The 27,793-nt window shown below is 43.6% G+C and overlaps 1 protein-coding gene across 2 annotated transcripts in view; it reads left to right on the top strand.

Annotated features, from left to right (window-relative positions):
* The window catches only part of tc2n (tandem C2 domains, nuclear), an 82,403-nt gene that overhangs the window by 27,852 nt on the left and 26,758 nt on the right, over positions 1 to 27,793 (top strand). Inside the window, exons 3-8 of one of the 2 annotated variants that reach the window (XM_033027662.1) lie at positions 5,353 to 5,484; positions 7,718 to 7,912; positions 8,463 to 8,633; positions 14,402 to 14,487; positions 22,447 to 22,522; positions 25,633 to 25,718. In XM_033027662.1, the coding sequence (XP_032883553.1) occupies positions 5,353 to 5,484; positions 7,718 to 7,912; positions 8,463 to 8,633; positions 14,402 to 14,487; positions 22,447 to 22,522; positions 25,633 to 25,718 (746 nt within the window). The remainder of the gene's footprint in view (positions 1 to 5,352; positions 5,485 to 7,717; positions 7,913 to 8,462; positions 8,634 to 14,401; positions 14,488 to 22,446; positions 22,523 to 25,632; positions 25,719 to 27,793) is intronic. The other variant, XM_033027663.1, reaches the window with a different exon arrangement.

Raw genomic sequence — 27,793 nt, 5'->3', positions numbered from 1 at the left:
TGTTCTGTATTCGTGCCTACAATGTTCTGTGTGCTGAAGCAAAGCAAGAATTTCATTGTCCTATCAGAGACACATGACAATAAACTCTCTTGAACTTGATGTCAAATACGAGAGGAAAGTACTCGGTAAAGAGAAGGACCCTTGATGATTCACGTACAATCGATCTTTGGGTGCAAGTCATAGTTCCCTGGATGAGGAATTTAGTCATGTCAACAGACATGGAATGGAGGATATAGATCATGTGCAGGCTGATGTGATTAGTTTAAATTGGCATTATGTTTGGCCTAGACAAGTGACCTTTTCCTGTGCTGTACTGTGTTCTAATAAAATAATAAAATGGTACCTGCTTCAAATTGATCGAACTTTGATGAACATCTCACTCATTCATTCATGTCATAGGAGCATAATTTGACCATTCGGCCCATCGAATCTACTCCGCTATTCAATCATGGTTGATCTATCTCTCTCCCCCCTCAACCCTGTTCTCCCACCTTCTCCCCACAACCTTTGACACCCTTGCTAATCAAGGACCTGTCGATCTCCGCTTGAAAAATACTCAATGATTTGGCGTCCCCAACCATCTGTGGCAATGAATTCCACAGATTCACCACCCTCTGACTAAAGAAATTCCTTCTCCTTTCTAAAGGTACGTCCTTTTACTCTGATTAATCTCTATAGTTTTTTCTTCTCTCGCATCTTTCCTTTACCTGGTAGGTATTTTGAAAATTCCCCCTTAACATTTGGTATCACTGAAAATGAAATTCTGGTAGAGCCGGCTGCAGTGATCCAGATTTACCGATTGTAATAACAGTGTAACATTTGGCATTAACCATCAAAGCCAGCAATCTTGCTTTCTGACAGTGTCTCAGCCTCTTCTGCAAACTGCAAGGTGGTAACCTTCTATTCAACTATGGAAAGTTAATTCCCATTAACTTAAGTTAGTTGCCGACTAGATTCTTTATAAAAATGCCATGAAAATTTATGCTTTCTTGGATGAAGTCTAGTTCAAATGTTATGGCATAATTTGTGATTAATTAGCAAACTTTCTGTTGGGTGATTAATATAATGTATGTGGAATGCACAATCCTCAAATAATGACAAAGTTGTTTCTAAAATGTTGAGGAAGGAACTGTAGGTTCTGATTTTAAACTGAAGATAGACACAAAAAGCTGGAGTAACTCAGCGGGTCAGACAGCATCACTGGAGAAAAGGAATAGATGATGTTTTGGGTAGAGAGCTTTCTTCAGATGCTGTCTGTTTGACATCTGAGCTCCAACTATTCTTGCATATTGTTTCATTAGTGCTCTGAGATTTCTCTGTTAACTGGAAATTGTACTTTATCTTTCTTGATTTTGTCATGAAGATTAATTTAATGCATCGTGAATCTCTAATCTTGAGCATGACGGGGCTGTTAATTCTGGGAAATTATGCCTGATAGCCACTGATTTTAATTTAGTTTAGAGATACAGCGTGGAAACAGGCCCTTCAGCCCACCGAGCCCATGCCGGCCATCAATGACCCTAATTCTATCCTGCCCACCAAGGTCAATTTACAGAAGCCAATAAACCTACACGTCTTTGGAATGTGGGAGGAAACTGGAGCAGCTGGAGAAAACCCGTGTGGTAACAGGCAGAACATACAAACTCCGTACAGACAGCACCCCGTAGTCAGGATCGAACGCGGGTCCCTGGCGCTGAAAGGCAGCAACTCCACCGCTGTGCCACTGTGTTGCCCTAATATCTCATATCATTAAATATGATAAGTAATGGTATCACCGATATTATAAAAGAGCGAGTCCAAGCTACAAAGATCACTGCAGGAGCAAACTCAATTGCTTCACCACTAATCAAAAATTGTTTATGAAACACCACTGATGCAAAATAGATTGCTGCTGAACTCCTTTGGCCCTGCTCCACTATCCCCTTCCCAAGCATCCTTCCACCAAAGTCTTCTCTATCCTGTTATTGTGTACAAATTATTTGCTAGATTTCCCTGCTTGACCACACCTCCAAAGTACATCAATGGCTGTGAAGTGCGACGGTTTAAAACCCCCACAATATTAGCACTGCTTCTTTTTGCCTGAATTGCTGCTAATCCCATTTGCAAATCCAGGGAATTAATCTGACTTTATTTACCTGAACTGTGACTCTTAACAGTGTTTTGAAAATCTGCCAACCATAGTCTGAAAATTTGCAAAGGTAACCCTGTTGATTGAAATTAATTACAATTCTTCCCTTTTAATCACTGAAGTTATTTAATGCATTGCTGTGCATTTATAAATCCACTGTGCTGATTGGACTGAGTGATACATACTGATGACAAGAAATTATTTTAAAACATTTCAATAATAATTCCTCATGGTTCGGGCTCCAGGGTGTTGTTCACAGGCAAATTTATTATTCGGACAAAACAAAATGGCAGAAACTTTTACAGTCCTCTAATAAATTTGCACAAACTGCTATTTTAGTGACCCAAAGTAATCGGTCATGGCCTCTGTGTCTGGTTGAATTCCGACCACCTGCATGTTCCTTCCCCCGAAGGTTGCTGCCTATTTAGTTTTAGAGATACAGCGTGGAAACAGGCCCTTCGGCCCACCGAGCGCGCTGACCAGCTATCCCCGCACATTAACGCTACCCTGCGCACACACACACACACACACACACACACACGGGACAATTTGCACTTATAACAAGCCAATTAACCTGAAAACCTGTACGTCTTTGGAGAGTGGGAGGAAACCGAAGATCTCGGAGAAAATACATGCGGTCACGGGGAGAACGTACAGACTCCATACAGACAGCACCCGTAGTCGGGAGCGAACCCGGGTCTCTGTTGCCGCAAGCGCTGTGAGGCAGCAACTCTACCGCTGCACCATCTTGGGGAATTCCCATTTAACTTCCTGCCTGACTTCAGAACCATCTACTCTCATGTTTAGCTAGGTCACGTGTCCTCCATGAATTGACGTGATGTGGGAAAGCTGAGCAGGAGACATATTGGCAGCATGTCCATTGAATGTTCCCAGATCCCCAAACAACTCCCCTCCACTTTTGCTAAAGCCAAACCATAATATTTAAAGCTTTTCTGGCTTGACCATGGCTTAGGATGGGAGCAACAGTAAATAGATTCATAGTCATACAGCGTGTAAACTGCTATATCTCCCCTTTTCCGAATCGGCTGCCATTCAGATAAAAGTCTACTTTCCTGTTCTTGCCACCAAAGTTGATAATCTCACATTTATCCACATTATACTGCATCTGCCATGCATTTGCCCACTCACCCAGCCTATCCAAGTCACCTTGCAGCCTCCTAGCATCCTCCTCACAGCTAACACTGCCCCCCAGCTTTGTGTCATCCGCAAACTTGGAGATGTTGCATTCAATTCCCTCGTCCAAATCATTAATATATATTGTAAATAGCTGGGGTCCCAGCACTGAGCCTTGCGGTACCCCACTAGTCACTGCCTGCCATTGTGAAAAGGACCCATTTACTCCTACTCTTTGCTTCCTGCCAGCCAGTTCTCTATCCACATCAATACTGAACCCCCAATACCGTGTGCTTTAAGTTTGCATACTAATCTCTTATGTGGGACCTTGTCAAAAGCATTCTGAAAGTCCAGATATAACACATCCACTGGTTCTCCCTTGTCCACTCTACTAGTTACATCCTTGAAAAATTCCATAAGATTCGTCAGACATGATTTACCTTTCATAAATCCATGCTGACTTTGTCCAATGATTTCACCACTTTCCAAATGTGCTGCTATCCCATCTTTAATAACTGACTCTAGCATTTTCCCCACTACCGATGTTAGACTAACTGGTCTGTAATTCCCCGTTTTCTCTCTCCCTCCCTTTTTAAAAAGTAAACATTAGCTACCCTCCAATCCTCAGGAACTGCACCAGAATCTAAAGAGTTTTGAAAAATCATCACTAATGCATCCACTATTTCTGGAGCTAATTCCTTAAGCACTCTGGGATGCAGCCTATCTGGCCCTGGGAATTTATCGGCCTTTAATCCATTCAATTTACCTAACACCACTTCCCGGCTAATCTGGATTTCACTCAGTTCCTCCATCTCATTTGACCCCCGGTCCCCTGCGCTTTCCGGCAGATTATTTATGTCTTCCTTAGTGAAGACAGAACCAAAGTAGTTATTCAACATTTTGGAAATATGATTGAGTCTAGATTAAAAAGCAAATAATAAAGGTGACTAAATTGCATTTGTTTAATATTTGTGCAGTGCAGTGATAGTTGCTGCCTCGCATCTCTAGAGACTCGGGTTCGATTCTAACTATGTCTGTGTGAAGTCTGCATGTCCTCCCTGTGACCATGCGGGGTTTTTCCGGTTTCTGTCCACATTAAAAGATGTGCAGATTTGTAGGTTAATCAGCTTCTGTAAATTGTCCTTCGTGCTGGTGTATGGGTGATTGATGGTCGGCATAGACTTGGTGGGCTAAAGGGCCTGAATCCACGCTGTATCTCTAAACTAAACTAAGGGAGCAACAAAACCAGCCTCCTCGCACTAGTCGAATGAGCTGGTCATCACCATGGAGCCCTGGTCAGTCTTATTTTCGAGTCCATCGTGTTACAAATGTTGGCCTCGCTGTCATCGTCCGTCCTGAAAAACACACAAGCTTCCGGCGACAATCAGTGGAAGCCATCACTTGTTGCAATAGATGATGGTGGTAGCAGAATTAGCTCAGGATACTTCCAGTTTCCAGCCCCGTGAAGTGGACACTTCTGCTATGGGTCAGCCCTGGTTAGTGGTTGAGTGGGTCAATTCAAAGTGGCAATGCATTTAAAATTAGCTTTTAAACACCATATCATACAAAATAGGAGGCTGTTTGATTCCTTATTCCTGTGTTTGTTCTGTGTGAGTTTTTGGTGTGAGTGTGGTGTGTGCCTGGAACGTGCTGCCGGGGGTGGTAGTTGAGACAAACTTGATAGTGGCATTTAAGGGACGTTTGGGTGGGCATATGGATATGCAGGATATGCAGTCTGAAGAAGGGTCTCGACCCGAAATGTCGCCTACTCCTTTTCTCCATAAATGCTGCCTCACCCGCTGAGTTTCTCCAGCAATTTTGTCTACTTTGGATATGCAGGGAGTGGAGAGATATGGATTATGTGTAGGCAGATGAGTTAGACTTGCCATCATGTTCGGCACAGACATTGTGGGCCAAAGAGCCTGTTCTAGTGCTGAAATGTTCTATATTCTGATTGCCTAATTTACCTTGTTCATTTCCCATTCTTGCCCGGCATCTCTGACATTCTGTCATCATTCGTGAAACCCCACTCTTTCTTTTGCAGTTTTTCTGGATATCCCATTAAACCTCATCCTTCCCATTTCTTTCAGCAAGACTCTGGCTGCTGGGACCAATGTTTATTGCATTGCTGTTCAGTGTTGTACTTGGGCTCATGACAGAGTTTCTGAAGGATTGCTGCAAGGAAGCCTCGTCAAAAGGGAAAGGGAAAGATGTCACCGAAGGTAAGATTATTCTTGTTGCTTTTCATGACAGATTTTGCCTTCTGTAATATGGTAAAATCGGATTATATTCTCAAGCTGCTATAATCAGCTCCTCTGTCACACATGTCAATAGCTAGTATTTTATCTTCGGTTTTAATGACACGGCACGGAAACAGGCCCTTAAGCCCACCGGGTCCGTGCCGACCAGCAATTACACACACACACACACACACACACACACACACACACACACACACACACACACACACACACACACACACACACACACTTTTCCCGAAGCCAATTAACCTACAAACCTGTATGTCTTTGGAGTGTGGGAGAAAACCCACACAGTACAAATTCCGTACAGGCAGCACCCGTGGTCTGGATCGGACCTGGGTCTTTGGCGCTGTAAGACAGCAACTCTACTGCTGCGCCACCATAAGGGACCAAATCTACTTCATAAGTTACACTCTTAAATGGATTGGGATAAAAATAGCTAACACTGGAAAAATCTGCAGAGATCGTGATCCTATCTTGGGATTGAGTCAGATTTGGTTCTACCCTGGTGTATTTGGCGAGGCCACTGTGGAACTGCTTACTTGCCCACAGATTGGACGGGTGGGTGGGTAGTACGTGACTTGGTGCATACGTTCCACTGCTTTTGCAGGGCTCGTGTGTTCACCTGATGCGTGGCCTCTGTTCTCGATCCCAAATCTTCCTTCTCCACTTTAAGTATTTCTGTGCCAGAGAGTCGCTGGCAATTCTCAAGACTTGAATCATGTACTCTGTTTTTTCTCGAGTCCAAGAAACAGCCTATCATTACTGCAGTGTCTCTGATCAGCCAATTTTCTAACCATGATGCTCAAAAGTGGTCTATGTTGATGGCAAGCCTATTATGTGCCATTTTATCATTTTTATTTTTGCAAGTCCATACAAATGACATTGATTACAATTCTCGCACTGAAACTTTTCGCTCAATCAAAAAACACAAAAAAGTTAGTTAAACACAATTTATCTTTAACAAACTATATTGGCTCTCCCAAGTCAATCTATACTTGTCCCATTGATTACAAATTCTGTCTCTAATTATCATTTATAAGATTCTCCACCACAGCCCAGCTTGTGATTGCAAGGCTTGTCGTTCCACCCTTTCTTCAACAAGACCATTAGATTCACAAATATTCCGTCCTTGGGTGGTCTCTAGTATCAATAGATATTTGATTGTGTCCAATACTTCTGCTGTTTTCTATCAGCAGTCCATCTGGGCCATATGGTTTATCGATATTAAATACAATTATCTTTGTGAGTAAATATTTAGTCCGTCCATTATTTCAACTATATATTCCTATGAGCTTCAATCAATATCGTAGTTTAGAGATACAACGTAAAAACTGGCCTTTCAGCCCACCGGGACCGCAACGACCAGCGATCCGAGCACACTAACACTAATCGACAAACTCGAGAGACAATTTACATTTATACCAAGCCAATGAACCTATACACGTGTACGTCTTTGAAGTGTGGGAGGAAGCCGAAGATCTTTGAGAGAACCCACTCTGGTCACGGGGAGAACATATGAACTCCGTACAGACGGCACCCGTAGTCAGGATTGAACATGGGTTTCTGGCGCTGTAAGGCAGTAGCTCTACCGCTGTGACACCATGCCGCCCTTACTTGGCAAAGTACATCTGAAGAAGGGTCTTGATCCGAAACGTCACCCATTCCTTCTCTCCAGAGATGCTGCCTGTCCCTCTGAGTTACTCCAGCTTTTTGTTTCTATCTACTTGTCTAGAAAATCAGCCAAGTCTTGCGCCTTCATAAGTTCCTTTTTTAAATTTAGTCCCCAATTGGCCAATGGTCACAAAAACTGAAACCTCCTCTAAACCAGTTCTCTACCCTGATGATGCACCATATCATCATGTCCTCTGCCACTGAAGTCCTGCTCTTTACGGACAGTTATCTGCTGCCTCCTGCCATTCTGCGAGTCATGAAAAAAGGTCAGGGACTAAAGTCTGCAGAGGACAGGGCAACATTACATGTCCCACTGCACTGAGTTCTGTTTTGATGCCAAGCCCATTATGCCAAGCCTATTAAGCCTACTCCATCTATGTCTGAATTTCTGTCAATTCTGAAATCTCGTTTAATTCTGTTTTCTCATTTTCAAAGAATTGCAAAATAGTTTAGTACCAGGTTAGGTAGCTTGTGGATATTTGTCAATGACCCATTTAAATTTTTTTTTCCTTTTTCTCAGTTCCTTCCGATCCTGCAGATCCGTCGTCTTCAAAACTGGAAAACAACTTGGGGGCCAAGAAGATTGGATTTAGTGAGGATATTTTGCTCTCAAAGCTGCCTCCGAATGGCAAGGAAGTCCCCTTTGTGGTTCCAAATATGAAAGCTACCTATATACAACCCAACTTCCACTGGAACTATGAGGAAACTCTGCCAGGTATGACCACAGCTTGCATTTGGAACCAAAATATCCCCAACGCAATATTCCACCACTCACCCATAGCCCCTACAGGAGGCCTGGCCCCTCAACACAACCCCTTTCCCCTTTCTCCAACACAACCCGTTCCCCAAACGCAATATTCCAGCACTTGACCATAGCCGACAACTGTCCAGGGGCTGCTCATTTTGCCTTGATCAGTCTCCTTCATTTTTAAACTCAAAGAAAAAATGCATTTGCACTTGCTAGCTAGCAGAACTCAGTGTACTGTGACTTTAAAAAGTGCACTGTAGCACAGTGAATAAGCGAAAGACAATAGTTTTTTCCAAGTTTTTAGAGATTTTTGAACATGTAGATGAAAGTGTAGTGTGCAGTGGTTTTAAACATAGAAATAGGAACTTTAAACCATGATTGAGGAAGCTCTATCATTGTGGAGGCCTGATGGAACAAGAGGCTTCTTCCAAAGTAATCTTTCAGTTGTATCAAGGTGATTCATGGATACAGCTCGAGTAGATGCCTTTTACTAATGCTTATTTATTTGCAATGATAGGTCTCCCAAGGGCTCAATATGTTGAAAGAAAACTGGAGCTGTCCAAAGGTTTGCAACATGTGCCAGATATTGATGATGTCTACAATCCCAATTATATGATCACTCCCATTGGTCTAGGATCTGGTAGACATGTACTACCCAAGGGGAACCCGGTCAGCCCCTATGGATCAGGTAAGGAATACGTCTGAATTAGAGTCATAGAGTGATGCAGTGTGGAAACAGGCCCTTCAGCCCAACTTGCCCGCACCGGCCATGTCCCAGCGACACTAGACACACCTTCCTCCGTTTGGTCCATATCCCGGCAAACTTGTCCTATCCATGTACCTGTCTAACTGTTTCTTAAACGTTGGGATCGTCCCAGCCTCAACTACCTCTTCGGGCAGCTTGTTCCATAAGCCCACCACCCTTTGTGTGATCCCTCAGATTCTTAATAAATCTTCTCCCCTTCACCTTGAACCTATGTCCTTTTGGTCCTCGATTCCCCTACTCTGAGCAAAAGACTCTGTGCATCTACCTGATTTATTCCTCTCGTGATTTTATTGTGTTACTTAAAGAATAGGTACAGAAGGTGATAATGTAGTTTTAAACAGTGGCATGGTTTAGTGTAATGGAGAGTTATGCCTTGAGAGTACATACCAAATGGACAATGAAGTGAGATTAAACAGAACTGTAGCAGAAGGGGGTTCAGAGGAGAATGACTGGGCAGCGACAATCAATGTTATTCAACATGGAAATGGGCCTTCAGCACAACAAGTTGGCACTGGGCTTGTCCCATTTGCCTCAATTTGGCTCATATCCCTCAAAGGGAAGATAGATTTGTTTTTTAGGCTGTTTTTGAACATGAACGTCACCTTCTCTGCTACTGGAGGACAGCCAGAAGATTAAACAATTGTGCTGAATCTGCAAGGACCAATTAGCCATCTAATAGAGTGGATAGTGTGGATGTGGAGAGGATGTTTCCACTAGTGGGTGAATCTAGGACCAGAGGTCATAGCCTCAGAATTAAAGGATATTCTTTCAGGAAGGAGATGAGGAGGAATTTCTTTAGTCAGAGGGTGGTGAATCTGTGGAATTCTTTGCCACAGAAGGCTGTGGAGGCCAAGTCAGGGATACATTTAAGGCAGAGATAGATAGATTCTTGATTAATACGGGTGTCAGAGGTTATGGGGAGAAGGCAGGAGAATGGGGTTAGAAGGGAGATTGAATGGCAGAGTAGATTAGATGGGCCAAATGGTCTAATTCTACTACTACCACTTGTGATAATTCAGATCTTGAAGAGCATACATCCACTGGTAATCAAAACACATTTGTTACATCCATTTAATTATTTAAAAACAAAACAAATATCCAAAATAACTTTCCAGACATTGTTTACTTTGTTTTGCTGTGCAGTCCACCGAACAGGTGGATTGATGGACTAGCCATCAGGATCTGAAGCCGTTCCTCTGAGATGAGGTACCCTCTTCTGGTGGAATCTTGTATGAGTTGGTGTGTGACATCATAGAGTCATGGAGTGAGACAATGTGGAAACCGGCCCTTCAGCCCAACTTGTCCACACCGGTCAACATGTCCCAGTTACACTAGTCCCACGTGCCATCATTTGGTCCATATCCCTCCAAACCTGTCCTATCCATGTACCTGCTTCTTAAATGTTGGAATAGTCTGTGCCTCAACTACCTCCTCTGGCAGCTTGTTCCATACACCCACCATGTGCGAATGTGAATGTCCTTCGAGTCCAGTGCAGTCTTCCACTTTGCTTCTGACTCATTTTTCTTGACTATATCACCTCTGTTGCTTTGCATCAGGAGGACGTTAATTAATGCTCCGGTTGTATTGAAAAGCCCTTGGTTGGCCTTTCATCATCATTCTGGTGTAAATACATCCAGCGGCTGTTCTGGCTACTCTTTTTTTGTTCTCCATCAGATCTTTTACATTAAACTGGTGCTCTGATTCTGTCTATGTCTCTGCTGCAAGGCTTATCTTGTCCACATTGTGAGCTCCTGGTGTCTTTAACATTGTGCACTGTCGTAGAAATGATTCCCTGTCTACACCACTTGCATCACCTCAGCCACCTTGGTTGCACATTCCCTGTTTTGCCTTTGTCTGGCTCTTTACCATATGCACCTCCTGTTTAGTTTAGCTTATTGGCACGTGTACCGAGGTACAGTGAAAAGCGCTTTTGTTGCATGCTATCCCGTCAGCTGAAAGACTATCCATGATTGCAATCAAGCCATCCACAACTGACGTTTGTTACTTGGCTTTGGATAATGCAACACTTTGCACACCACTTTGCAACTTTCTATAACTATTCTTTCAGGCAGGATATCCACAACACAAACCACTTGATCTCTAGTGAACAATTCTGTAAAACGACAGTTATCTGGTCCATAATCATAATAACCATAATAGTACTTTATTAGCCAAGTATGTTTTGCAACAAATGAGGAATTTGATTTTCCAAATTACCAATAAAGAGCAACATGACACCCAAATAAATGTTAAACATGAACATCCACCACAGTGACTCCCCCACATTCCTCAGTGTTATGGAAGGCAAAACAAGCGCAAACTTCTTCTCTTCTTTGTTCTCCCGCCGTCGGGGCACTCCAACCTTCCGTTGTCGGAGCGATCTTGGCTCCCACAGCCGGCGGTCGAGCCCTCTGCATCGGGGCGATCAAGCTCCCGCATTGGGAGGATCTCATCTCCCCCGCGCCGGGCGATCGGTCCCCAGGTTGGGGCTGGTCGAACCTTCTGCGACTTGGAGCTTCCCGACATCAGTCTCTACCCGAGACTGTGAGCTCCGTCGATGTTCAAATCCGCAGGCATTGGAGACGTTGGAGCGTCGATCCCAGGACAGGGATTGCAGGCTCCGATAGTAAGTCCACCGCCCCGCAGTGGGGCTCAAAGTCAGTCTCGAGCAAGGCCGCCAGCTCCATGATGTTAGGCCGCAGAGCGACCGGAGATACAATCCGGAAAACAATCGCATCTCCGGCAAGGTAAAAGAGTGAAAAAAGTTTCCCCCTCCCCCCCTCCACCCCCCCACATAAAACAAACCAGAGAACATTAACACATACTTTTAAAACATACTAAAAATAACAAAAAAGACGAAAAGACAGAGAGACTGTTGGCGAGGCTGCCATCCCTGACGGCGCCACCCATCAATACCTGAGGTGGATGTTCCTCTGACTCCATTTTTCAACCACATGCTCTCTAACTATGCTGCTCATCCTTTGACGTGCTTTGTGGACAACTCTCAGATCACTTACCTGATCCAGACCAGGGCCATTCCTGGTGTGTGCTTCCAGCAAGACTCGCTGGCTACAGAAACTTTGCACTTTGTTGCCTATGACAGTCATTGACATTCAGCTATTTTAAAAAAAAACATGGAAGTACGAAAAAATGAGAATAGATCCAGTGAAAAGGTCGATTAACTGATCTCTTCCCATTTATTTAATGGGGCTGTTGTAAATCTTGATGGGCTCAGTGATCTGATATCTCATAGTAGTAGAAGATGCCATTGATGGCTAAAGCCAGCACTGGACTTTGGGGTTTATTTTTACTTTAGCTTTAGGAAACAGGCCCTTCACCCCATTGAGTCCGTGCCGACGCTAACACTATCCTACACACCAGGGACAACTTTACAATAGTGAAGAGATGTGGGGGAGATCCTTTGAGCATTGCTGGTTTGTAATTGTCACAGTTGCAATAACGAGGATTTCCTAAGTTACTCAAAATGTAAGCAAATATCTTCCTGTTACTGTCTGAAGAAGGTTACTGACCTGAAACGTCACCTATCCATGTTCTCCAGGGATGCTGCCTAACCCGCTGAGTTACTCCAACACTATGTCCTTAATAAATTATATTCCTCATTTGTTTTGAGCTGGAAGGAGACATTGTTGGCTCAACATAGGCTTGTGGAATGTACACATGCTAGAGAGCAATGCGCTATTGTTTGATGTTACCCACCAAAGTTGTTATTCAACAGGTTTGGCCCAGACTGCAGTACATTGATCAAAACCTACCAGAAAATGCAAAACACAAAAGCAATATCAGACACAAAGCCTCATTTGCAATACATTAGAGTAATTGTGGAAAAAAATCTTTCAGTTGGCTGATTCAGACAGGAATGGCTTTAAATCTCAAACTCGACCAAAAATCTATGTTGTATGGGAAAATGGGAATGTGGAATCTTGAGGTATTTAATAAATTGCAGTTTTAATGCAACACCAAGGGACTGAAAGATCTTGTCAAAGATGTTGGCTTCCTTCTTGCTCAGATATTGAACAAACCTGTCTGAAGAAGGTTCTCTGCCCGAACCGTCGCCCATTCCTTCTCTCCAGAGATGCTGCCTGTCCCACTGAGTTACTCCAGCTTTTTGTGTCTGTCTTCATTGGACAAACCTGTTCCCTTAAGTGGTTGTAAATAATACTGCAGCATTATTTGACAAATGTTATGACATTCACCAGGTGTCCTAACCAATATTTATCTCTCAACTGATATGACCAAAACACATGATTTGGCCCTTTGGTATCGAGAAAAAGCAATGTGATCAATTTGCTGTTATTTCTCTGTAATGGCAATGGCTCATTGACTGAAAGCACATTTGGGGAACAGGGAATGTGGATAGGTTGTGAGTGGTGCTAAGTTGTAAAGAGCTAAACGCACATGAGGAATTTTTGTCTCTATTCTTGCACTTTTTTCAGCTCCTCACTTTCTTTCCCTGTTTCCTCATGCTTTCTTTCCTCTTTCTCCCTGACCATTGCACCCAAAGTCAGTTCAGCCAAATTGGATTTTTTTTTCAGTGCTGTGCATTTTGACTGAAACCTATTTGCCGTGCCTTCTTTCCAAGCATCTCAAACATCTTGTTTCCCTAAAGAGACACAAAGTGCTGGAGTAACTCAGAGGGTCAGGCAGCATCTCCAGAGAACATGGATTGATAACGTTTCAGGTCAAGACACTTCTTCAAATTGATTGGAGAAGCTGTCTGAGTTATTCCAGCATTTTGTCTTTTTTTTTAAAAACCTGCATCTGCAGTTCTGTGTTTCTCCACTAATAACCCCCAAGCCAACTGGCCCAAGTGAGTGGGTGAAATAGATGATTTTGCAGTGTCAAAGACAGTTCAAAATAGTGGAAGAGTTTAATTTGGCGAGCAGCGATGATCTTTGTGGTCAGTAATTGGTCAGTGAGTGGTCTTAAAACATATTTGATTTCTTGAAGAAAACTGCTGGACATGATTTAGTTTTAGAGTTTAGAGATACAGCGTGTAAACAGGCACTACAGCCGACAGAGTCCTTTCCACAAATACCACTGGTGGTACATATGACTAAACAGATGCAAAGTTGATTGATTCTAATAATTTTCATTCATCACACTTCCAAAGTTAGTTCAAGAGAAATGCAATCTATGCATCTCAGCTGGCCTGTAGTCAAAAGTTACACTTCGATGGTGTTAGTGCCTTGATGTTTGGGGCGTTTCAGATTGCCATCTCTTCATTAAGGGTGGCGCAGCGATTGAGTTGCTGCCTTGCAGCGCCAGAGACCTGGGTTCAATCCTGACTACGGGTGCTGTCTTTGCAGAGTTTGTACCGTCTCCCCGTGACCGCGTGGGTTTTCCCCTGGTGCTCCAGTTTCCTCCCACAGTCCAAGGACGTACAGGTTTGACGGCTAATTGGCTTCGGTAAAGATTGTAAGTTGTCCCTAGTGCGCTGGATAGTGCACGTGTCGGGGATCGCCGGCTAGCACAGACTCCGTGGGCTGAAGGGCCTGTTTCCACGCTGAATCTCTAAACTCTAAAACTCAATCATGTCCAGCAGTTTTCTTCAAGAGATCAAATATGTTTGACAACCACTCGGGCAGTTGCCAATAGCTGTGAGATCTTATGATCGTTACACAATATGGTTATCTTGTTTTTCAAAAGTAAATATGCTCCTCTTGTTTCAGCATGGGAATTGAGAAGTCCACAACAGATTAACGCACAAGGTTTAAGCAGTTCCATGTTGGACCTATCATCACCCCAGCGGACACAAGTAAGTGTCTACTTTGGAGTTCAGCAACTGGTCTTGACAACCTGGTTCAAATCTTCTGTTGCTAGTAGAGAAGAACTGTGCTGCTTTTCAGGCCTCAGATGAGTGCTACTGTGCAAAAAGGTTAACATTGTGCAAAGAATAGGGGCGACACAGTGACTCAGCAGTAGAGTTGCTGCCTCTCACAGCGCCGGAGATCCAGGTTCGATCCTGACCACGGGTGCTGTCTGTGCAGTGTTTGTACGTTCTCTCTCTGACCAACTGGGTTTTCTCCGGGTGCTCCGGTTTCCTCTCGCACTCCAAAGACGTACAGGTTTGTAGGTTAATGGGCGTCTGTAAATTGCTCCTAGTGTGTAGGATGCAAAAGTGGGATAACATAGAGCTAGCATACGGGCGATCGATGGTTGGCATGGATTGTGTTTAAGAAAGAACTGCAGATGCTGGAAAAATCGAAGGTAGACAAAAATACTGGAGAAACTCAGCGGGTGAGGCAGCATCTATGGAGCTAAGGAATAGGTAACATTTCAGGTCGAAACCCTTCTTCAGACTGGAGAAAGGTCTCGACCCGAAATGTCTCCTATTGCATTTTTATCTACCTTTGTTGACATGGACTAGGTGGGCCGAAGGGCCTGTTTCCACACTGTATCTCTAAACTAAACTGTACCTTGAAAACTTGCCCACTGAGCAACTGAATATCCCCCCCCCCCCCCCCCCCCCCCCCCCAAGCTTTGAACAGGTCACAAGGTACTTTTTTTCTGGGAATTACAACTTTGTTTTCAAGAGCAGCATACCTTTTGACAAAAGCAAGTGACTTGGAGGTGGAGTGTATTATTCATACCACCTCTGGCAAATAGTTTATCTCATACAGCAAGCAAAGTCTATTTAACAAGAGGAAATAATGTGAGTGAGGCAACTATTAGTTCACAGTAATTTCTGCAGTAAAGTGCAGAAAGCGAAGGGTAGTTATAATTTAATTTGTTTAATCTACTGCAACGTGGCCAGGAAGCCTGCAGAAACTTAACCAAACATCTCCATTTTGCTCCACTGTATGGTCTGCAAAGATTTGATGCTTTGCACATATGCTGCAGAGTCAGTCATAAAGAAATGCAGCACAGAAACAAGTCCTTTGGCTCACAACCTTCATATCGACCATAACCCCCCCCCCCCCCCCCCCCCTCCCCATTTGGCGAAATGAGATCCATATGGTCATGGGGAGAGTATACCAACTCCACAGACAGCACCAGAGGTCAGGATTGAACCTGGGGTCCCTGGTGTTGTGAGGTGCTGGCTCTACTGGTGGTGGTGCTATGTTACCCTTCACTGTAATAGCCAGTAAGCTCCTCAGTTGGTGTAAACACAAATACAGGCTTCTAGTATATGATCAAATGCTTCAACAATAGGATTTTCATCAATGCAACAATTGGACCCCATGAGCATTTATGGATTTCTGTTTAAACCTAAGTTTTGGTGCTGAATGGAGTTGAAAAATGTCCCTGGAAAATTCCCTGTAAATTAGTGGCGAGCTTAAGTGAGATGAGTTTGGTATATCAAATGATGCACAATTTTAAAGCATATCTTCCGCCAATATGTCCACCCTCTCCTTGATCCATTGCAATCCTCACGGCAGGGTGCTCCCATCCCGAGAATATTCCCAGACATCAGCTAACTTTGTGATCACATTTCCACAAATTGGGATTAAGCCGCTAACCAGCTTTGGGTGGTATTGATGGAAAGGATGGATGTTGACCAGAGTGTTGGGGAGAACCTCATGACTCTCTATTAGAGTACTGTGGGATTTGTTTCTGCACCCCTCTGAAAGTAGACTATTTTAATTTAACAGTTTATCAAGCTAGACAGGCAAATTATTTGCTTTCAATTTAACAATATAATGGAAAGATGACTCGGTTCAGCACTACTGCGCTCAAAGTTCAAGTAGCATTGTTGTTTTCTGATTTCTGGAGTGGAATTTGAGGCTGTTGAGGGAGATCAATACTACCCACTTCAGCTTATGTTGATTTTTAAAGGAAGTGTTCATAAGTTCTAGGTGCAGAATTAGGCCATTCCGCCCATCAAGTCCACGATACCATTCATTCTCTGGCTAACCTATCTTTACCTCTTGGCCCCAATTCCCTGCCTTCTCCCTATAACTCCCGACACCCTCACTAATCAAGAATCTGGCAATCCCTGTTTATGTAAAAGGATGGGACCAGTTATGGAACAAAATAGGACCGGTACTTGCAAATGTTTTTGGGTCCAGTGACCATAATTCTATTAGTTTTAAAATAGTTGTGGACCAGTCATACATTTTTTTTTCCCTCCATAAGTTAAAGTCCAAAATTGGGACAAGGGCAATCTTGAAGGTATTGTATAGGAACTTCCAGAGGTCGATTAGATGCTGTTTACGGGTTAAGAGATGTTTGGCAAGTGGGAGGCTTCTGCAGGTGAGATTGGGAGAGTCCAGGGACAGCACGATCCTATTGTAGTGAAGGGCAAGGCTGGCAGGTATAGGGAGCTCTGGTTGACAAGGGACATTAGGTGCTCGTCACGGAAATGGGGGGCCTAACCAAGGTATAATCCTGATGAAAGGTCTCGACCCAAAGCGTCACCTATTCCTTTTCTCAAGAGATGCTGCCTGACCTGCTGAGGTACTCCAGCTTTTTGTGTCAAACTAAAGTTTCGGCAACTGGGATCAAATAATTTGCTTCAGAAATACAAGAAATGTGGCAGTGCAGTTAAGGGGGAAGTCAAGGGGGCAAAAGAGATTCTTCTGGTAGAGAAGATGAAGAAAGATCCTAAGATTCTAAAAATATGTTAAGGGCAAAAGGTAACAAGGGAGAAAGTAGGCCTCGAGAATCAATACAGTCATCTATGTGTTGAGTGGCAGGAGATACTAAACAAATACATATCTGTATTTACTGAGACAAAAGTCTTGGAAGCAAAGTAATTAAGGGAAATGAGTCATGATGTGTTGATAAAACTAAGGTGGATAAATCCCCTTGACCTGACTAAGTGTATCTTTAGACATTGTGCGATTCTAAGGAAGATATTGCTTTCGCCATGACAGAGGTATTCCCATCCTTTTTGGCCGCAGGTGAACTTCTGGAAGATTAGAGGGTAGCTTATGATGTATCTGTGTTTGGGAATGGGAGCAAAGATATCCCGGTGAACTAAGGCCGGTGAACCTGACATCAGTGGTGGGCAATTTACTGGAGGGAATTTAGAGGGACAGGATATACCAGCTTTTGCATAGATGAGGGATGATTGAGGACAGTCGGCCTGCTTTTGTGCATGGGAAGTTTTATCTCACCATTTTTATATGGGTTTTTTAGAAGAGGTTACTAAGCGGTTTAACGAGGACAGGGTGGAAGACTTTAACAAGGCCTTGGACAGTGTCTAGCATGGTAGGTTGTGAAGGAAGGCTGGATCTCCGGGAATCCAGGATGTGCTAGACAATTGGGTTCAAAATTGACCTGGTGCCAGGAGCTTTGTAGTGGAGTGTTGATTTTTTGGGGGGGATTGGAGGCCTGTGACCAGTACTGGGTCCATTTTCCATAGATGACAATAGTAAATTTGCAAGTGCCGTGAATATTGGTGGCATCGTGGACATTGAGGAAGACTATTTAAGTTTTAAAAAAAGAATCTGGATTAACTGGGGAAGTGAGACAAGAAATGGCAGAAATAATTTAACTCTGACAAATGTGAGATGATGCTTTCAGTAAGTCAAACCGGGGCAGGACTTGCAGAGTAATTGGAAGGGCTCTGGAGAGAGTTGTAGAGCAGCGGTGCCCAGTGGTAGAGCCATGGTCACACATGCAAGGAAACAGGCCCTTCAGCCCGACTCATCCATGCCAACCAAGATGCACCACCTAAACAAGTCACTTTTGCCTGCATTTGGCCCATATCCCTCTAAACCTTTTGTCTATCCATAAACCTGTCCAGGTGCCTTTTTAAATGCTGTTATACCTCTAGCAGCTTGTACCATATACCCACCACCCTCAGAGTGAAAAAAGTTACCCCTGGGGTTCCTATTTCATCTTGACCCTCTCATCTTAAACTTATGTCCTCTAGTTCTTCATTCCCCTTCCCTTGGTAAAAGACTCTGCATATTCACCCTATCTATTCCCCTCGTGAATTTATATATCTCTATAAGATCACCTTCAGCCTCCATTATTCCAAGAAATAAAGTCCTAACTCGCCCAATCTTTCCCTACATCTCAGGCCCTCGAGTCCTGGTAACATGCTCGTAAATCTTCTCTGCACTCTTTCCAGCTTAATGGTGTCCTTCATATAGCAGAGTGACCAAAACTGAACACAGTACACCAAATGTGGCCCCACCAACATCTCGTACATTTATAACATAATGTCCCAACGTTTATACTCGATACCCTCTGACTGATGAAGGTCAGCGGATGTCTTTGCCTCTGTTCATGCTTCAGAAATGAGAACTTTACTGAGCTCATTGAAAACTTTTAAGCTTAAAAAAAATTGCCTCATAGTCATAGAGTGATACAGCGCGGAAACAAGCCCTTGCCCCACTTGCCCACACCGGCCAACAATGTCCCAGCTACACGTCCCACCTGCCTGCGCTTGGTCCATATCCCTCCAAACCTGTCCTATCCATGTACCTGCCTAACTGTTTCTTAAATGTTGGGATAGTCCCTGCCTCAACTACCTCCTCTGGCAGTTAGTTCCATACACCCACCACCCTTTGTATGAAAAAGTTATCCCTCCTATTAAATCTTTTCCCCTTCACCTTAAATCTATGTCCTCTGGCCCTCGATTCACCTACACTGGGCAAGACACTCTGTGCATCTATCCGATCCTTTCCTCTCATGATCTTATACACCTCTATAACATCACCCCTCATCCTCCTGTGCTCCAAGCAATAGAATCCCAGCCTACTCAACCTCTGCCTGTAGCTCTGACCCTCTAGTCCTGGCAACATTCCTCTTAAATCTTCCCTGTACGCTTTCCAGCTTGACAACATTGCATATGGCTACTCCTCAGGCTATATTGCTATGTCTGCTGTTTATTTTTATTTAAACGGCAGTGATTTGACACGGTTTCAATTGATGTTTACCTAGAATAAGGGAGGAGTTCAATCCATTGTTTCCCTGGGTGATTCACCACACTGATTCAATAAATCTTTTCCCTGCAGAATAACCAGTTGCTATTGGGATTAACTGTTCCCCGACTACTCCTTGTAGATTGAGCAATGTTTATTTCTTTTTAAAACCAAATGGAACCAGTGGACATTAAAATGTCCAAGCTTATTTAGTTTGGCTCTGGATCTAAATGATGGCCTCCATGTCCACCATTCTCTGCAATCCAATCCTAAAGCAAGTTTGAGAGCAAGTTTGCTTGATGTCACCAGGAGTGTGCTGATATCTCTGGACTGGGGATCCAGTCTTCAAGGTCTTTGCAACTTCAATACCAATCTCTGTGAGCATTGAATTTAAATTCAAATAATTAAGTAAATTCTGGAAAATGAAAAGCCTCTGAATAAAAGGACGTATCTTCAGAAAGGAGATGAGAAGTTTCTATGGTCAGAAGATGTTGAATCTGTGGAATTAATTGTCACAGAAGGCTGAGGTGGCCAAGTTATTTGTGTTTTTTTAAGGCGGAGAGTGACAGATTTGTGAGGTTATGGGGAGAAGGCAGGAGAATGGGGTTGAGAGGGAAAGATAGAGCAGCCATGATTGAATGGTGGAGTAGACTTGATGGGCCAAATGGCCTAATTCTTCTCCTATAACTTACGAAAAGAGTGGAATTACTAGTAACCGTGAAAGCATTGAGTAGTTATAAAACGCAATGTGATTCTAGACCCACAAAGTGAGTGACCCTCAAACTGCCTGGATAGTCACGGTTCATAGAGGAGGGAGGAGAGGTTTGTTGACAATAACCCCACACACTACAGTGGGGAATTGGGAGGGACATTGTGAGGTTCGGTGAGAGGAGGGGATTCACAAATAATCATTGTCCATTTTTACTTCAATGGCCATTTAATGGCTAATCAAACTGAATGAAGGTAGCTAATCAAGAATGATTCAATCGGCCAAGGAGACTGCAGATGCTGAGATCTTGAGCCAAAAACCAATCTGTGGAGGGAAGAGAACAGTCTTCCTGTCCTTAAACACTACAGCCTCAAATAAGCTCTGAACTACATAGACTATTATTGTTATTATTGCACTATGATTGTTTGTTTTTTTATTTATATATGTATGTGTGTGTGTGTGTGTGTGTGTGTGTGTGTGTGTGTGTGTGTGTGTGTGTGTGTGTTTTTTTCTCATTTATTATATTGTGTAGAGTGTATTAGTTTACCTATTCTGTTGTGCTGCTGCAAGTAAGAATGTAATTGTTCTATCTGGGACTCTTGATAGTCTATGTTTTGGGTTGGGGGCCCTTCAGCCAAACCTGACCAAAAACATTGAATGTCCTTTTGCCTGCACAGATGCTGCCTGGCCTGCTGTGTTCCTCCAGTATTTTGATCAGCTGTGACTTGCTTTGCATTCCAGAGAGCACAGGGTGTGGCGTTTGGAGATGTCATGAAGCCTCTGATGATTGAAATTTATGGTTCTGACCTTTTGATTTGCATGAATCCCTCTCATTAACGATGGTACTCGCTCTTCCAACGGTGTTTACCCACTTCATGTTGTGGAGACTTTGTTTCGATTTGTAGTCTCATTTTAACCAGAGCATTGGCATGAAGTTTGGATTAGAAACATCCATTATTTGGACACTATGAAATAGGAGATTGCAGGATCTCGGCCTGAAACTCCAACCATCCCTCTGCCTCCTCAGCTGCTGCCTCACCTGATGCCTTGCTTCAGCAGTTGTTTTTTTCGTCTGGTCCAGATTCCAGCCTCTGCAGTCTCATGAATGTACACTTCAGAAGGTCCTCCCTTGTCTATAAAGCCCGCTGGAGACATGCAGAGGTCATGAAGGGTGTTAAATACGTGCAGTACCTTGTTTTGCATTTCCCGCATAAGCTTTGTAAATTGTGGCTTTGCACGCATCTCTTGTCACCCTACCCAGTGCATTTTTGTTGAAATTGTTTTTTTTGTTGCCTGCCTTATGCTTTAGTTCTTCAACAATTGTTTAAATTGTCTGGTTTGCAATGATGACCTTTTTAAAGATATTTGTTTAATGCTCCTACGCCCAGCTCCACCAAGTGATCTAGACACAAAAAGCTGGAGTAACTCAGCGAGTCAGCAGTATCTCCGTAGAAAAGGAATGGGTGGCGTTTTGGGTCAAGGCCCTTCTTCAAGAAAGCAATGGGTGACGTTTTGGGTTGGGACATAGAAACATTGAAAATAGGTACAGGCCCTTCGAGCTAGCACTGCCATTTAATATTATCATGGCTGATCATCCAAAATCATTACCCTGTTCCTGCTTTCTTTCCATATCTCTTGATTCCATTAGCCCTAAGAGCTATACCTAACTCTCTCTTGAAAACATCCAGAGAATTGGCCTTCACTGCCTTCTGTGGCAGAGAATTCCACAGATTCACAACTCTCCGGGTGAAAAGGTTTTTCCTCATCTCAGTGCTAAATGGCCTACCCCTTATTCTTTAACTGTGACCCCTGGTTCTGGACTCCCCCATCATCAGGGCCGTTTTTCTGCATCCAATCCCGTAAGAAAGTATATGTTTCTATAAGATCCCCTCTCATGCTTCTAAATTCCGGTGAATATAAGGTCAGTCGATCCATTCGTCCTTCTTCCAAAAGGAATAGATGATGTTTTGGATCTAAACCCTTCTTCCAAAAAAGAATAAGTGACATCTCTAGGTGACATCTTCTTGTGTGGCCTATGACCACAGTGTTATTGTCTACAATGGAGACTGTATGCAAATGAATTGCATGCTTCCACGGACTTTTCGCTTCAGACTTGGAGATGAATTGCCTCTTGCTATTCCACACTTAACTCTAAATAAATGTGACTTTTTTTCCTTTCTCCCCACAGAGATTCAGTTCGACATCCAGTCTAAACAGCACTGCATCTTCTTTGCTGGATTCTTTAGGAAGCTCCCGCAGTCTAGGTGAGCAATTACTTTGGGAATGAGCGCATCTCTGCTTGTTTTGAGGAGAACTTCAATGAAACTGAATAACATTTTCCCTTGGAGGGCAGGAGGATGAGGGATGATTTTATGGAAGTGAATAAGATCGTGAGGGGAATTGATAGGGTGAATGCACAATCTTTAACCCAGAGTAGGGGAATCAAGAACCAGAGGACGTTGGTTTAAGGGGAAACATTTAATAGGAACCCGAGGAGCAACTTTCTTTTACACAGAGGGTGGTATGTATGTGGAACGAGCTGCCAGAGGAGGTAGGTGAGGCAGGTACTATCGCAATGTTTAGTTTAGAAATACAGCACGGAAACAGGCCCTTTGACCCACCGGGTCCACGCCGATCAGCGATCCCCGCACATAAACACTATAACACTAGGGATACGTTTTTTATTTTTTAACATTTACCAAGCCAATTAACCTACAAACCTGTACGTCTTTGGAGCGTGGGAGGAAATCGAAGATCTTGGAGAAAACCCACGTAGGTCACGGGGAGAATGTACAAACTCCGTATGGATAGCACCCGTAGTCAGGATCGAACCCGGGTCTCTGGTGCTGCATTCACTGTAAGGCAGCAACTCTACCGCTGCACCACCATGACCGCCCTAATGTTTGGACCAGTACATGGATAGGATAGGTTTAGAGAGATTTGGGGCAAACCCAGTTGGGTGGGACTAGTGTAGATGGGGCATGCTGGCCGGCCTGGGTAAGTTGGATGGAAGGACCTGTTTCCACACTGTATGACTCTGACTATTATTTTGCTGGAAATGACTGTGTGTCTGAGGAGTTTTGCCCATGTTATTCCTCTTGTATGGCTGTCACTGTTTTACACCAGTAAGAGTTCAAACACTTGCTTCTTATGTGTTCCCTGTGCGTAGGGGACCAGTGCTTATCTATATAAACAGAATAGCTGGCACCAGACATCATGTTTTCCCACATTGATCCCGGCTGGCAGCAGTTTCATGCTCCTTGGTCCTCAGACTGTATTTTGATGTTGACTGCCTCCTAACACCATGGGTGGATACCTGGAATATTTAAAACAAAGTGGATAAACTCATGGCACTTGTTCCTATTTGATTTTTGAAAGGAGTGGCGGATGATTAGTGCTGCTGCTCAACTCCTGAGTCATTTGAATGGATTGTAACTAAACTGACAGAGCAAGAATAGTGTGTGGGAAGAGTTAAGGTTAAACCTCCTCATCTGTTTTTTTCTACATTTAATCAAGTGTGGTTAAAAATGAGATAACCTCACTCCCCTCGACTTCCTTGAAGGGGCAAACGAGGTCGTTAAGTTACTTGCTTCAGGGTTGTAGGTTTGGGCAGCATGGTGGTAGAGCTGCTGCCTTTCAGCACCAGATACCCGGGCTCGATCCTGACTACGGGTGCTGTGTGTAAGAAGTTTGTACATTCTCCCTATGGTCACATGAGTTTTCTCCGGTTTCCTCCCACACTCCAAAGACGTACAGGTGTGTAGGTTAATTGGTGTCAGCAAAATTAGAATCTGTCTCAAGTGTGTAGGGTAGTGCTGGTGTACGATGTGATCGCTGGTCGGCGCGGAGTTAGTGGCAGGAAGGGCCTGTTTCCACGCTGTATCTCCAAAGCTTAAACTGGAACATAGCAATAATATTCTTAAGAATGGATGTTCAAGCTCTGTCTCAGAAATACCTTGGTGGATCAAGGTTATTGAAAGATGCTGTGTCCACAAGTCATGTCCTATTTTTACCTGTTTTACTTGCCCAACTGCTTTGAAGAGAAACTAAAGTATGGAAATTCAGTGTCAATGAAGGTCAACATTCTTCTCTTTTAAGATAGCATGGGCGTAATGGACTGATTAGCCTCCTAGTGTGTCATGCATTATTACAACCTTGGTGGGTGGATGAGGGGGTTAAAGGAAATTACTTGCAAAGCAAGGAGTTGCTCAGTTCCTCAAGGAAGCTCAGTTAGATCATGGGTGACATTTATCTCAACTTTGTTTGCCCATCTTGGGCTCCACAAAACCATCGCACCCTAGATTGCCCAGAAACTGTTTCTGATAAGGTCATAACGAATAGGTGTAGAATTAGGCCATTTGGCCCATCAAGTTTATTCTGCCATTCAATTATGGCTGATCTAACCCTCCCTCCTAACCCCATTCTCCTACCTTCTCCCCATAACCTCTGACACCTGGTGGTGATGATGGTGACCTTTATTTGATGGTATGACTACTCCAACAACACGGTGGAGCAGTGGTAGGGTTGCTGCCTTGCAGCGCTTACAGCTCCAGAGACCCGTGTTCGGTCCCGACTACATGTGCTGTGTGTTTGGAGTTTGTACGTTCTCCCCGTGATCGCGTGGGTTTCCTCCCAGATCTTCGGTGTCCTCCCACACTTCAAAAATGTACAGGTTTTTTTAATTGGCTTGTTATAAATGTAAAACATTGGCTGTAGTGTGTGTAGGGTAGTGTTAATGTGCAGGGATCGCTGGTTGGTGCGGACTCGGTGTTTCCATACTGTGTCTCTAACCCGAACTAAACAAAATGCTAACTCTCTGGCCCTAGATTACCTTGAAGGAATTAATTTGAACAAAGGCAAGACTATTTCCAGTTGATAATCCATATGCAACAAACTTCAAAATTATAAATGAAATTATTGTAAAGTCTTGTCTGATTTCCTGTGGAAGAGGACATTTGCCATCGTTGCTCTGCCTGCCTTTGGTTGACACAGTAATATAGTTGAAGTTTAACTATCTCCTGAGTTCCGGGCCTCTTGGGGATGGCCAATAAATGCTGGTCTCCCCCCCGAATGGACTCGTGAAATAAATACCAAGGAAGAGAGTACAATATTAAAGTTTCCTTGTCTTGAGTGTTATGATGCACGGTGGATTTCCGAATATAAACCTTTTTTTTTTTAAACATGGAAAATTGTTGCAGGAGAAAGCCATTCAGCCCTTTGAGCCAGCACCACCGTTCAATATGATCACGGCTGGTCATCTAAAATCAGTACCCCATTCCTGCTTTTCCCCCCATATCCCTTGATTGCTTTAGCCCTAAGAACTAAATCTAACTCTAACTCTAACTCTCTCTTTTAAATTGATATCTTTCGCCAGATGGACACCCTGATGAATTTGGAAAACTCAATTTGAAGCTGAGTTACAGAGCAGACGTGGAACAAATCTGGATCACTGTGGTACAGGTCAGCTCTGTTCTCCTCTGTTCATGATGCTTGTTTATTAAACCTGAAGAAATGGGGTCAAATGCATGTGATTCTGAAACAACCCATGGTAGCATCTTGTGAATTAATTTGCTGAGGAACATGCGCTAACTTGCCTAACTCGGTTCCTTGTTATTTACAAAAAAAAGAGTTAGGAATAGGAATACTTTATTGTCACATGTGACTAGGCACAGTGAAATTCTTTGCTTGCATACACAGTGTATACAAATAGCAGCCACCTCTGGCGCTGATAAGGATGTATAAAGGTGACAACAGAATATACTGTTGCTGTACTGTTCAGGGTTTAATAAGAATCATTGCACTGTCCACGATGTATCATCATAATGCTTCCTCAATAAACTAACAAGGTCACCAACACAGACAGACGTTGCTTGCTTTTTATAGACTTGTACAACATAGAAACAGACCCAAAAAGCTAGCGTAACTCAGCGGGACAGGCAGTATCCCTGAAGAGAAGGAATGGGTGACGTTTCGGGTCGAGACCCTTCTTCACACCCGAAACGTCACCCATTCCTTCTCTCCAGAGGTGCTGCCTGTCCCGCTGAGTTACTCCAGCTTTTTGAGTCCATCTTCGGTTGAAACCAGCATCTGCAGTTTCATCATGCACATAGAAACAGACCCTTTGGCCTAACTCGTCCATGCTGACCAAGAAGTCTATCTGGGCTATTCCCATTTTCCTGTATTTGATCTATCTATCTATCTATCTATCTATCTATCTATCTATCTATCTATCTATCTATCTATCCCAACGTCAGACCCAGAAACGCCGAGTTTTTTTCCATTTCGGTAGAGATTTCATTTTTCATGCCAAGTGTCCACTCCTCATTAAATTTTGTCGTGTTTATGTACACATTTTTAATAAAATCCTTCTCCCCCCCCCCCCCCCCCCCACCCCACTCACTCATTTTGTCGCCTCCTCCTGGCCAGCGACCAAAGCGGCTGCTGGCGCCCGCATCTCGCCTCAAAGACGCCATTTAAAAACAGCCGCACTGTTGATTCGTGAGCCGCTTGAGTTGGAGGACCACATCTCCCGTGGGGGCTACGGGTAGGGAACGGCTGCGTTGGGGGAGCAGATCCAACGGGTCTGCACTTGGTCTAGTATCCCTTTAAACCTCTTATAACCATATAATAACCATATAACAATTACAGCACGGAAACAGGCCATCTCGACCCTTCTAGTCCGTGCCGAACACGTATTCTCCCCTAGTCCCATCTACCTGCATTCAGACCAAAACCCTCCATTCCTTTCCCGTCCATATAACTATCCAATTTATTTTTAAATGATAAAAACGAACCTGCCTCCACCACCTTCACTGGAAGCTCATTCCACACAGCCACCACTCTCTGAGTAAAGAAGTTCCCCCTCATGTTACCCCTAAACTTCTGTCCCTTAATTCTCAAGTCATGTCCCCTTGTTTGAATCTTCCCTACTCTCAGTGGGAAAAGCTTATCCACGTCAACTCTGTCTATCCCTCTCATCATTTTAAAGACCTCTATCAAGTCCCCCCTTAACCTTCTACGCTCCAAAGAATAAAGCCCTAACTTGTTCAACCTTTCTCTGTAACTTAGTTGCTGAAACCCAGGCAACATTCTAGTAAATCTCCTCTGTACTCTCTCTATTTTGTTGACATCCTTCCTATAATTAGGCGACCAAAATTGTACACCATACTCCAGAATTGGCCTCACCAATGCCTTGTACAATTTTAACATTACATCCCAACTTCTATACTCAATGCTCTGATTTATAAAGGCCAGCACACCAAAAGCTTTCTTTACCACCCTATCTACATGAGATTCCACTTTCATGGAACTGTGCACAGTTATTCCCAGATCCCTCTGTTCACCTGCATTCTTCAATTCCCTACCATTTACCATGTACGTCCTATTTTGATTTGTCCTGCCAAGATGTAGCACCTCACACTTATCAGCATTAAACTCCATCTGCCATCTTTCAGCCCACTCTTCCAACTGGCATAAATCTCTCTGTAGACTTTGAAAATCTACTTCATTATCCACAACCCCACCTATCTTAGTAT

Source organism: Amblyraja radiata, chromosome 9 (genome assembly GCF_010909765.2).
Source record: "Amblyraja radiata isolate CabotCenter1 chromosome 9, sAmbRad1.1.pri, whole genome shotgun sequence".
Lineage (NCBI taxonomy): Eukaryota > Metazoa > Chordata > Chondrichthyes > Rajiformes > Rajidae > Amblyraja > Amblyraja radiata.
The sequence above is the reverse complement of the archived record's forward strand: the minus strand, read 5'-3'. Positions and strand labels throughout refer to the sequence as shown.